At 52.4% G+C, this 12,159-nt stretch overlaps 2 protein-coding genes across 2 annotated transcripts; one reads left to right on the forward strand and one right to left on the reverse strand.

The window, feature by feature from the left end:
- Positions 1-4,106: 4,106 nt before the first annotated feature.
- Positions 4,107-5,063, reverse strand: LOC129200691 (olfactory receptor 14C36-like). Its single transcript, XM_054811968.1, has one exon. It carries the CDS (start codon positions 5,061-5,063, stop codon positions 4,107-4,109), a length of 957 nt encoding a protein of 318 aa, XP_054667943.1.
- Positions 5,064-9,380: 4,317 nt separating this feature from the next.
- LOC129200692 (olfactory receptor 14J1-like) lies at positions 9,381-11,416 on the forward strand. Its single transcript, XM_054811969.1, has 2 exons — positions 9,381-9,878; positions 11,393-11,416. Exons 1-2 carry the CDS (start codon positions 9,381-9,383, stop codon positions 11,414-11,416), a joined length of 522 nt encoding a protein of 173 aa, XP_054667944.1.
- The last annotated feature ends 743 nt before the right edge of the window (positions 11,417-12,159 follow it).

The following is a 12,159-nucleotide window of genomic DNA, read 5'->3' on the forward strand; positions in this document are numbered from 1 at the left end:
GAGTTATCACCTTGTTAGAGGCACCATGACTCAGGATGAACATCAGCACAGGTACTTTCAATGGTGGAGGTTCATTCCAGAGGGACCTCGATACACCTGGGGATTAGGCCAACAGAAACTTGAAGGTTTAGAATGAAAGGTCATCTCATGGTGCTTGACTGAACATGATGACCCTCAGCAGTGAGCATTCTCCAGCTCCTAGGCATGCACACAACATGGAAAAATCTTTTTCATCCCTGATTTGCAGAAGAGATGTCTTCCTTCCTGACATCTTCCCAGGACAAACCTCCTCCTCTTCCCCATACACAGGTACCAGCTGCTTTCATTTCTGGGCTCAGATATGGTTTCAGCATTTACTAAAATCATAAGCCGTCTCCTTGTTTCTCACTGACATCCCTTGACCTTCTCTCTGAGACCTACACATGGACAACCACTGCTGCTCAGGGTTTCTTGCTCTTCAGAAGAGGCCTTCACATTCCTGGTGCTTATTAACTATCTTTCTGGCTCCCTCCAGAGCTCATGGCAAACTTTTGTCTGTAACAGGGCCTTTATGAAATCGTTGTCCTTTTAAGAGCTTCTGTGCATAAAGAATAGCCACAGAAAAGCACCAAATACACCAAAACAGGTGTGGAATGAAGTGCCAGTGAGAAGGAGCTGAGCAACACCCAAGGCTGTGGCTTCCTGGCAAGGAATCTCTGCGGTTTGTCACTTTTTCTCATGAAAGAAACAGGGAAACAGTCTATCCCATAGAGCTCTGCAGAAGGAAGATGGAGCTGTACGTAGCGTGAGGTGATACGAGTGGGATCAGCAGGTAGAGAAGATTTTTGTAGGGAAGTCTTTACAAAGGAGTACCCTGACTTCACCCCAATAGAAAACAGAGACCAGTGCTGATGTGATGGGGAGAAGTGTTCTGGGGTAAGTGCGGATGAGAGAAGTTTGGAGACGTTTGGTTTGAAGAGATTTGAGGTAGTACTTTCCCGGTCTGAGCAGCCTGAGCTTTGGAGCCGAGGAAAAACAAAGAAGCTCTCAAGGATGTTTTGGACTTAGTGGTACTATCGCTGACAGCAGCAACAGGACAGTGCTGTAAGAGAACTCCTTCATATTGTTGCTGGTCAACCAATGCTCTTTAATTTAGGTTTTACTAAATTAGTTCGGAGTGGTTAGCCTCTGGCATGCAATTTTTAGAACAGTGCTTTAAGTTTGCACGGTGTGTTTGGTTTGCGTGGCAGGGTTTTGGTAGTGGGGGGGCTACAGGGGTGGCTTCTGTGAGAAGCTGCTAGAAGCTCCCCCTGTGTCTGATAGAGCCAATGCCAGCCGGCTCTAAGACAGGCCCGCCGCTGGCCAAGGCCAAGCCAATCAGCGCCTCTGTGATAACATATTTAAGAAGTAGAAAAACACTTAGAGAGAGAGAGCTTTTGCAGCCGGAGAGAGGAGTGAGAAGATGTAAGAAACTCTGCAGACACCAAGGTCAGTGCAGATGGAGGGGGAGGAGGAGCTCCAGGCGCCGGAGCAGAGATCCCCCTGCAGCCCGTGGTGAATGCCATGGTGAAGCAGGCTGTCCCCTGCAGCCCATGGAGGAAGGATGAGGGGGTGTAGAGATTCCACCTGCAGCCCATGGAGGACCCCACGCTGGAGCAGGTGGAGGCACCTGAAGGAGGCTGCGGCCTGTGGGAAGCCCACGCTGGAGCAAGTTCCAGGCCGGACCGGTGGACCCGTGAAGAGGGGAGCCCACGCCAGGGCAGGTTTGCTGGCAGGACTTGTGGCCCCGTGGGGGACCCCACGCTGGAGCAGTTTGCTCCTGAAGGTCTGCACCCCATGAGAGGGACTCCATGCTGGAGCAGGGGAACGATGAGAGGAGTCCTCCCCCTGAGGATGAAGAAGCGGCAGAAACACCGTGAGATGAACTGACCGTAACCCCCACTCCCCGTCCCCCTGTGCCGCTGAGGGGGGGAAGGTTGAAGCCGGGAGTGAAGTTGAGCCCGGGAAGATGGGAGGGGTGGGGGGAAGTGTTTTAAGAGTTGATTTTATTTTCTCATTCCTCTACTCTGTTTTGCCTAGTAATAAATTAGATGAATTCCCTCTCTAAGTTTGGTCTGTTTTGCTCGTGCCGATAATTAGTGAGTGATCTCTCCCTGTCCTTATCTCAACCTGTAAGCATTTCGTTATGCCTTTTCTCCCCTGTTTAGTGAATGGGGGGAGTGAGAGAGCGGCTTTGGTGGGCACCTGGCCCCCAGCCAGGCTCAACCCACCACACACGGCAAGGTTTTGGTAGCGGGGGGGCTACAGGGGTGGCTTCTGTGAGAAGCTGCTAGAAGCTTCCCCTCTGTCTAAGAGAGCCAATGCCAGCCGGCTCCGAGATGAACTCACTGCTGGCCAAGGCCAAGCCAATCAGTGACGATGGTAGCACCTCTGGGATTACATATTTAAGAAAGAAAAAAAAAACCCAAACCAACAAAAAACCCCCAAAAACCAAAACAGAAGCAATTTTTGCAGTGAGAGAGATTGCAAATACATAAAAAAAAAAGAACCCTGCAGACACCCGGGTCAGTGCAGAAGGAGGGGCAGGAGGTGCTCCAGGCACCAGAGCAGAGATTCCCCTGCAGCCCTTGTAGAAGACCATGGTGAGACAAGCTTTTCCCCTGCAGCCCATGGAGGTTGATGGTGGAGCAGATATCCACCTGCAGCCCCTGGAGGACCCCACAGTGGGGCAGGTGGAGACACCTGAAGGAGGCTGCGACCCCATGGGAAGCCCGCGCTGGCTCAAACTCCTTACAGGACCTGTGGCCTCGTGAGGAGAGGAGCCCATGCCGGAGCAGGTTTTCTGTCAGGACTTGTGACCCCGTGGGGGACCCACGCTGGAGCAGTCTGCTCCTGAAGGTCTGCACCCCATGGAAGGGACCCACGCTGGAGCAGTCTGCTCCTGAAGGTCTGCACCCCATGGAAGGGACCCACGCTGGAGCAGTTCGTGAAGAACTGAAGCTTGTGGGAAGGACTCCCATTGAAGAAGTTCACGGAGGACTGTCTGCTTCGAGAGGAACCGCACGCCAGAGCAGGGGAAGAGTGTGAGGAGTCCTGCCCCTGAGGAGGAAGGAGCGGTAGAGACAACCTGTGATTAACTGAACATCAACCCCCATTCCTCGTACCTCTGTGCTGCACGCGGGGAGGAGATAGAGCAATCGGGAGTGAAGTTAAGCCTGGGAAGAAGGGAGAGGTGGGGGAAGGTGTTTTTAAAATTAGGGTTTCTTTCTCATTCCTCGACTCTGGTTTGATTGGTCAAAAATTAGATTAATTTTCCCGAGTTGAGTCTGTTTTGCCCATTATGGTAATTCCTGAGTGATCTCTCCCTGTCCTTATCTCGACCCACGAGCCTTTCCATGTATTTTCTCTCCCCTGTCCATCTGAGGAAGGGAGTGACAGAGTGGCTTTTGGTGGGTACCTGATGTCCAGCCAGGGCCAACCCACCCCAGTCTCTCACTGCTAACTCCTCCTTTCTGCACTCTTCCCCATTCTTCCTACACTCAGCCCCAACCAGGTCCAATGTGTGGCTTCAGAGGCAGCCTTGCTCCAGGGTCTGCCAGGGTCTGGGCCAGAAGAGAGCCCAGGCAGAGCTGGTCATTTCCATGATACAGGCTCTGAGCCCAGCAGGATGGTGGAGATGGCCTCGTAGCAAGACTAACCCATAAACGTGGGGTGAGCAGCCAGTGCTGGAAATGGCTGATGAGAGAGGCTGGGGGGTGATGAATTCCCTGGGACACCTTCCTGTTCAATCCATGCCACCAAAGGCACAGACTGACCTCCTCTCTCCTGCGCCTGAATGTCTTAGCTCCCAACCATGAGTCCTGGCTCTGTACGATCCTGCAGATCCAAAAAGGTCTTGGAGGAAGAATCTCAAAAAAAAAGATAAAACAAGGAGCTGCAGGGCCCTTTTTATTTGTTTAAACACACAGAGAGCAGGGATCTTCATTTACACAGCCACTCAGAAAAGAAAAGAAAAGCAGACAGTAAATGAGAAAGGGGATGACAACATCATTACAAGTAAAACACTACCACCAGTAGCAAAAATTACAGCTTACAGGCTGGGTCGGTAATAAGTTACATAATAAATGCTATGCAGAAGAAGGTGGGCAGTTTATTGGATCGGAATAACATCTGGTCATGAGTTTCCACACTGCATCCCTGAGCTCCTTGTTCCTCATGCTGTAGATGAGGGGGTTCATGGCTGGAGGTACCACCGAGTACAGAACTGACACCACCAGGTCCAGAGAAGGGGAGGAGACAGACGGGGGCTTCAGGTCAGCAAACGTGCCAGAGCTGATAAACAGGGAGACCACGGCCAGGTGAGGGAGGCACGTGGAAAAGGCTTTGTGCCGTCCCTGCTCAGAGGGGATCCTCAGCACAGCCCTGAAGATCTGCACATAGGACACCACAATGAAAACAAAACACCCAAATGCTAAACAGACACTAACCACAATTAGCCCAACTTCCCTGAGGTAGGCATCTGAGCAGGAGAGCTTGAGGATCTGGGGGATTTCACAGAAGAACTGGTCCACAGCATTGCCGTGGCAGAGGGGTAGGGAAAATGTATTGGCCGTGTGCAGCAGAGCAGTGAGAAACCCACTGCCCCAGGCAGCTGCTGCCATGTGGGCACAAGCTCTGCTGCCCAGGAGGGTCCCGTAGTGCAGGGGTTTGCAGATGGCAATGTAGCGGTCATAGGCCATGACGGTGAGAAGAAAATACTCTGCTGAAATGAAAAAAAGAAACAGAAAGAGCTGTGCAGCACATCCTGCACAGGAGATGGCCCTGGTGTCCCAGAGGGAATTGGCCATGGCTTTGGGGAGAGTGGTGGAGATGCAGCCCAAGTCAAGGAGGGAGAGGTTGAAGAGGAAGAAGTACATGGGGGTGTGGAGGTGGTGGTCACAGGCTATGGCGGTGATGATGAGGCCGTTTCCCAGGAGCGCAGCCAGGTAGATGCCCAGGAAGAGCCCGAAGTGCAAGAGCTGCAGCTCCCGTGTGTCTGCGAATGCCAGGAGGAGGAACTGGGTGATGGAGCTGCTGTTGGACATTTGTTCACTCTGGGCTTGGGGAACTGTTGAAAGACGACATTGACAAGTCAGGGCAGACTTCTTTGAGCCAGTCCTACGCTGTTTCTCAAAAAAATCCCCTCAAAATTGCTTCTCTTTTTTGGGAGGGAACTTTGTTCAATTCCTTTTTCTGAGCTCACCTTTGTGCTGCTGAGTGAGGGCACCTTCCCTGAAGGGGCAGAAATCCTCATCTTTCACCTTGTTCTCAGCCTGGACACTGGTGAGCCCTGAGGGACAAAAGGGCTCCCTGATCCCTAATGCAGCGTCAGGAGAGCTGGTCTGCCCACAAGTGACCTGATGGTCACCACGCAGGTGCCCTGTGCTAATTATACACCTCTCTCCGTTGGAGGATGATCTCACACACAATGGACTTGAAAGAGAAACTGGACTTGAGAGCTTGGAAGAGTCCCGTTTCAAAGTCCATTTCTCACAACTCTTCTCTCTTTCTCTAAGCAGCTGAGCAGAGAGTGATGCCGAGGGGTGGCCTGGCTCTCTGCTCCCTGGAGTTGTCCCTGCCGGGAGCCGTTTCTCTGTCTCCAAGTCTCCTCCCTGTCAGTGCTCACAGACCCCATCCCACCTGCTCTGTGCTCAGCTCTGCCCTGAAGACACCTCCTGGCAGCAGGGTTCTGCCCAGGGCACCTCCCTGTTAGCAGCTCCACAGGAGTAGGTCAGAGAAGCACTGATGCTGCAAGCAAAGGTGATGGTGGTGCTGTCTGCTGGTAGAGGAGTGGGTGAAGGCACTTAGGAGGCTTCTGGCAGCTGTGTTGATCCCTCAGTGTAAGGGTTCAGGAGTCTCGGTGACTTCTTCCAACTTGACAGCTCCTCTCCCCTTTCCCTTAGGAGACAGCTGAGAAGGTAGTCCCTGCCTTGACCTTCCTCTTGAAATGCTGCTTCTCCCGATGTCCAGAGTGTGATTTTGAGCAGCCCTGCCCACACAGCACCGTCTCACCACCAAAAGGACCCTACCCTGCCCTGTCTTTCCACCCACAGCTTCTCCCCACAGCACCATGGGGATCTCCCCAGGCAGGCTGAGTGCTGACCTTGGCAAGGACTCTGCTCTGAAGGACAGCCCTGGGCACCCCTGGCTGCACGCCCACCTTCACACCTCTGCAGCTCTCCCTCTCATGCCCTGTCCCTCTGATGGTGCAGCAGGGAAGCCCTGCTCTGGAGCACGTCCTCCTCCTCCTATAGAAGAGAGAGATCCCATAGGCTGTGGGCTATTTCAGCTTTAGGAGATCCCTCCACGAACTGCATCTGCATTTCTCTGCACCCAGAGCCTTACCTTGTCAAGGGCTGTGATGATTTCTCCTCTTCTGAGCTCTCAGCATCCTCCCAGCCCCATCTGCCTTTAACCCCTCTCTCACTACACTTGACTGCCGTCACTGTCTGCAGGCAGTGCCCTCAATCCTGCTGCTCTTTGCAGAGGAGCTGCTCCTGAGCAGAGCTGTCTCTCTGCAGCACTGCCTGCTCACCATGAGCTCCCTCCGTCCCAGGAGCCCAGCCCAGCTCAGCAGCAGAGCATCAGCCCAAGGTGGCATGTTCTCTGCCCTCCCAGGCTCCCTGGAGATGTCCCTGGGGCTCCCAGAGCTTACAGCTCTTGAAAGGCAGCAGGACCTCTCCTGGGGTAGACTCAGGCTGAAGTAATCACTATCTGGACTCTGAACACTGGAAAGACTGATTTTAGAAGTGGCATTTGTCCTGCCATGGATTTGACCTCTATGGCAGGTGTAAATGTTCCCCTCCCTTTACCCTTCTCCCTGTCCCATTGCCAGGCAGGACAGCGCAGCAGTGACAGGCAGGGATCATTCCCCCCTTCCACGGAGGGCAGGGATTCAGCTGAGTACATCAGGCTTCTCCTCTCTGCTGAGTAGCCTGGAGAGCGGAGTGGGGTTGAGCTCTCCCTCATGCACCCCACAGACTCACAGGAGGTAGGATTCCTCTTGCTTCAGCTCCGTGGGCACAAAATAGGTGCCTGCAGGCCAGCTCCTTCCCTGAGCTCCCACGGGGATCCATGGCGATGAAGGGTGGCAGGCAGCTGGTCACACACAAACAGCTGGTGGCATCTGAGGTGCCAGGGGTACTCCAAGACTCGTGGATGTGTTTGTGGGCTCTGATGGAGCACACCTGGGACACCCACACCTGCCTGAGCATCAGCTGTGGGGTCTTGGGGACGGGTCCCTTGGTCGCCTCAGCTTACACCAGATGTTTAGGGCATCTGAAAGCCTGCGTCATGGTTTAACCCACGCAGCTAAAGTAACCACACAGCTGGTTGCTCACTCTCCCCTAGTGGGATGGGGGAGAGAATCAAAAAGAGACAAAAAAGGTAAAATATGGGTGTTGAGAAAAAGACAGTTTTATAGGACAGAAAAGGAAGGGAAAAAAATACAATAACAAACAAACCAAGTGATGCACAGCACAATTGCTCACCAACCGAAGCCGATATTCAGTTAGTCCTCAAGCCGAACTCCCTCCTGGCTCACTCCTCAGTTATACATGGAGCATGATGTCATAGGGTATGGAATATCGTTTGGGTCAGCTGTCCTGGCTCTGTCCCTTCCCAGCTTGTTGGGCACCCCACCTTCTCGTTGGCAGGCCAGCATGGGAAGCTGAAAAGTCCTTGACTGCCTGGCAACAACTAAAACCATCCGTGTGTTACCAACATTGTTCTCATCCTAAATCCCAAACACAGCACTATCCCAGCTGCTACGAAGAAAATTAACTCTGTCTCAGCCAAAACCAGGACAGTCCATGGGACTCACATTTCCGTGGTGGCTGCTGCACTTTCAGCTGACCAAATGGAGGAGTGCGCCAGAAGGAGGGTCAGATCTTTCTGTAGGCGCTCTCCAGTGCACTCACTAGAGCTCAGCTCACTGCCAAACTCAGGCCCAAGCACATCCCTGCGTTGCAGGCACCTACATGATTTCAAGGAAATAATTGCAGTGGGGGATGGGCAGACACAGCATGGCCTCCCAAAGGGGTCGGGTGTGCCAGAACCTGAATGCCAGCATCACGGCAAGATTGCAAGGTCCACCTTGTCTATGCACCCAGGTGTGCCGCATGACTGGGAGGCACAACACACCAGGGTCTCCACTCATGTCGCTATGCTCTCAGCCCCTAATGGTCCTCCTCTCCATTGTCCTCTACCCCCCTCCCTGATGATATGAAGAAAAGCCATGCCACTGATGTCCACGGTCTGGCTGGATTGCAAGCTGACCTCACCCAGGGCCTTTCTCAGTGGTACCTTGTGTTCCTGGAGATTGGCACAAGGTGCTGCAGAGTCATCTCAGTCAGCAAATTCACAGATTCACAGATTCACAGATTGGTCGGGGTTGGAAGGGACCTCTGGAGATCAGCTAGTCCAACCCAACGGCTAAAGCAGGATCACTTAGAGCAGGTTGCACAGGATTGCGTCCAGGTGGGTTTTGAATTTCTCCAGAGAAGGAGACTCCACAACCTCTCTGGGCAGCCTCTTCCAGTGCTCGGTCACTCTCAAAGTGAAGATGTTTTTCCTCATATTCAGGTGGAACTTGCTGTGTTCCAGTTTGTGCCCGTTGCCCCTTGTCCTGGCACTGGGCACCATTGAAAAGAGACTGGCCCATCCTCTTGACATCCACCCTTTAGATATTTAGAAGCACTGATCAGATCCCCAGCAGCTCCCGGCAGCACCAGGCCGCACGCTGCTGCAGCGCCCCGGGGCAGCTCAGTCTGGGCAGTACAGGAGCAATTCCACCTCAAATGCACGACACGTTTTGCATTTGGGGTATCACATGTATTCTATCTGTTTCAACACTGTGAAACTGTCTCAGTGAAAGGCCTTTGGGGGCTCCGACTAGCAAACGATGACTTTGATATGTGGCTATATAGTTAATCCTTTAGACATAAACTGTTGGTCAAGTCTGGGCCTAAGACTGGACCCAGCTGAATAAGGGAAACTAATTAGTGTAGAACAATTTTAAAACAGAATATATAGTTTGGCAACACTTGAGTCAGGCCCCACAAACTCAGGCTTCGCCTGTCTCATGCTCCAGTACGAAAGAAAACAATTAGTAAAAGAGTTGGAATGTAGAAACAGGACAAGAGAAGCCGTAAATTAGGGAACAGTCCTTAGGTATGAACTAGAAAAAGACACAAAGTTTGAGGCATCCTCATAAAGGGGGCCCAATATGCCAACAAGCCTGGGACCATCTGGGCAGGACAGATAACAAGGTTGCTGAGCTTACAAAAAAGAGAAAAAGAAGGTCACCCAACTGTGTACACTGAAGAAGAGGAGAAGAGGGGAACTATTGTCCCCTCACCATCATGTCCTACAACCACTACGTTGCCATCTGCAAACCCCTGCACTACGGGACCCTCCTGGGCAGCAGAGCTTGTGCCCACATGGCAGCAGCTGCCTGGGGCAGTGGGTTTCTCACTGCTCTGCTGCACACGGCCAATACATTTTCCCTACCCCTCTGCCACGACAATGCTGTGGACCAGTTCTTCTGTGAAATCCCCCAGATCCTCAAGCTCTCCTGCTCAGATGCCTACCTCAGGGAAGCTGGGCTAATTGTGGTTAGTGCCTGTTTAGCATTTGGGTGTTTTGTTTTTATCGTGGTGTCCTATGTGCAGATCTTCAGGGCCGTGCTGAGGATCCCCTCTGAGCAGGGACGGCACAAAGCCTTTTCCACATGCCTCCCTCACCTGGCCGTGGTCTCCCTGTTTATCAGCACTGGCATATTTGCCTACCTGAAGCCCCCCTCCATGTCCTCCCCATCCCTGGATCTGGTAATGGCAGTTCTTTACTCAGTGGTGCCTCCAGCCATGAACCCCCTCATCTACAGCATGAAGAACCAGGAGCTCAAGGATCCAGTGTGGAAACTGAGGACGGGATGATTTTCAGAAGCAATAAACTGTTCATCATCATCTCCATATCACTCATAATGTAACTCATTGCAGCCCCAACCTGTCTTCTGAAGTTTTTGTTGCTTTTGTTTTGGGGGGGATTTCGGTTTTTTTCTTTTGTTTTACTGATGATAATGTGGTCCACAAAGCAATGTCATTATTCATCCCTCTTCTGCATCAGGATCTACCTTTCCTGTGTGATCCAGAGAGTGTGTTAATGAGAAGCAAGACTGTCTGTACATTTAAAGAAATCAAAGGACCCTGCAGTGACTGGTTTGTTTGAGATCCTTCCTGAGAGACCTTTCTGGAGCTGCAGGTCAGTGCCTGTGTGCACAGGTGGAGGGGAAAAGAGTCCCAGCACAGGAGCACTGCCAAGCAGCACCAGCGCTTGGTCTTTCCTGAGCTGCTCTCTTTTCACTTCCACACTCTCTTTCTGAGCTCTTGTTTTGGTGCAAGGCCTGAGAGCACTGGCAGCTTGGTCAGAGTCCTGCTGCGTGGCAGTCCTGTGATCATAGGCAGGGACAGGCAATGGGCACTACTATGACAGAGATTGCCCCCATAACAGTGTTTCTGTCAGACAAGGGGACCTCCTGAGGCAGTGCCTGAAGGCGTAGGTCTTCCTTCAAAGTGGCTGTCCAGAACAAGCTCAAGAAAGTGCCCTGGTGAGGAAAACACCAGTGAACAGACCAAGTGTTTGAATGTGCGGGGTGGGGGAACGCAGCAGTGTCCTCGCACAGCCAGTCCTCCTGGGATAGCCTTGAAGGACCAGCAGAGCAGGGTCTGGCCTGTGCCCGTGGTCACTGGACACCCCAAGGAAAGTGCCCCAGGGCAATCATCACAGGCCAGCCCCTTGCAACCACCATTCCCAACACTGGCTTCTCACTCCAGCTCAGAGAGGTGGTTTGTCCCTCCTGTTCAGAAGGAGGACACTGCATGACTAGGTCAGAAGTTCACGTCTGCATTTTACAGACGAGATAGAAGCATGCACATCATGTGCATGTGGGGAGATGAACCTGAGTGAGCATGAATGCCATCAGCTCTCCCTTAGAGGTGCCATGAAGGCTTGTGGGACAGACAGTGTCTTGAGGTCACTTCACTGTGAGAGTAACTTCCCCTGGGAAACCACCTGAATGCAGCACTGGGATGGGCTTCCTTGGACCTAAGTCCCGGTGTCCATTCCTCATGCCGTGGGGCATCTCAGATGAGTGCAGGGCAGGGCGACACACTGCAGGGCTGAGGTGCCTCCCAGCCTCCTCCCGGAGTGGCAACAAGAGGCCAGAGAGACACTGTGACTGCTGCGATGCACTGCCTCTGTGTCTGCAAGGGAAGGACTCGTGGCTCTGAAGACCCCTGTGTATATGAGGAGTCAATGAGGCCAACTCAGGTGCGGACATCTCACAGGGCCTTGACGTTTCTATTTGTGACTGCAGGAACAACCCCCAACTTCCCCTTGAGATTCCTCTCACCCGCCTTGGACAGGCTCATTGCAAATACTCCTGTCTGCTCGCGTCACCCTTTCTGGATTGTGCCCTCAAACGTGTCAGAGCAATCAGAGAGGTTTTGGGATCCTCAGAAAAGGCAGACATCAAACATTTCTTCAAGAAGGGCAAGGAGGAGGACTGGGAGAATTACAGGCTGGTCAACCTCACCTTAGTCCCTGAGAAGGTGATGGGCCAAATACACCTGCAGGGATTTACAGGCACTTGAAGGAGAAGGAAGGGACTGCTGAACCCATGTGGGTAGGGACAAGAAGGGCATGTTTCGTACCTGGACCTTAGCAAGGGCTTTGACATGGTCTCCATAGTCTCCATATAGTCAGATTGGCCCAAGCCTGTTGAATGTCTTTATTAACTCCCTGTATAATGTGACAGAGTGCATTTTCAGCTCCTTTGTGGATGATGCCAAACTGGGCAGAGCCTCTGAGCGACCTCATCAGGTTAACCCTGCCTTGAGCAGGATAGCCGGACAAGATGAACTTCAGGGCTCTCTTCCAACCTGAGTTATTTGATGATTCCATGAGTCTCTCCCTTGGAGAGCTTTTGGAGACAGAATCGACAAAACAAAGAGGCTGAAGTAGAGATATAAAATGCAGCGGTAGAAATACAGCAGTTCCTCTGAGGAACATTTCTCCACTCAAATTGTTGGTAGGAAATCTACTGGATAAATTTGATGAAAGCAGCTTACTTTTACCTGCTCA

This window comes from Grus americana, unplaced genomic scaffold, assembly GCF_028858705.1.
Source record: "Grus americana isolate bGruAme1 unplaced genomic scaffold, bGruAme1.mat scaffold_419, whole genome shotgun sequence".
NCBI lineage: Eukaryota > Metazoa > Chordata > Aves > Gruiformes > Gruidae > Grus > Grus americana.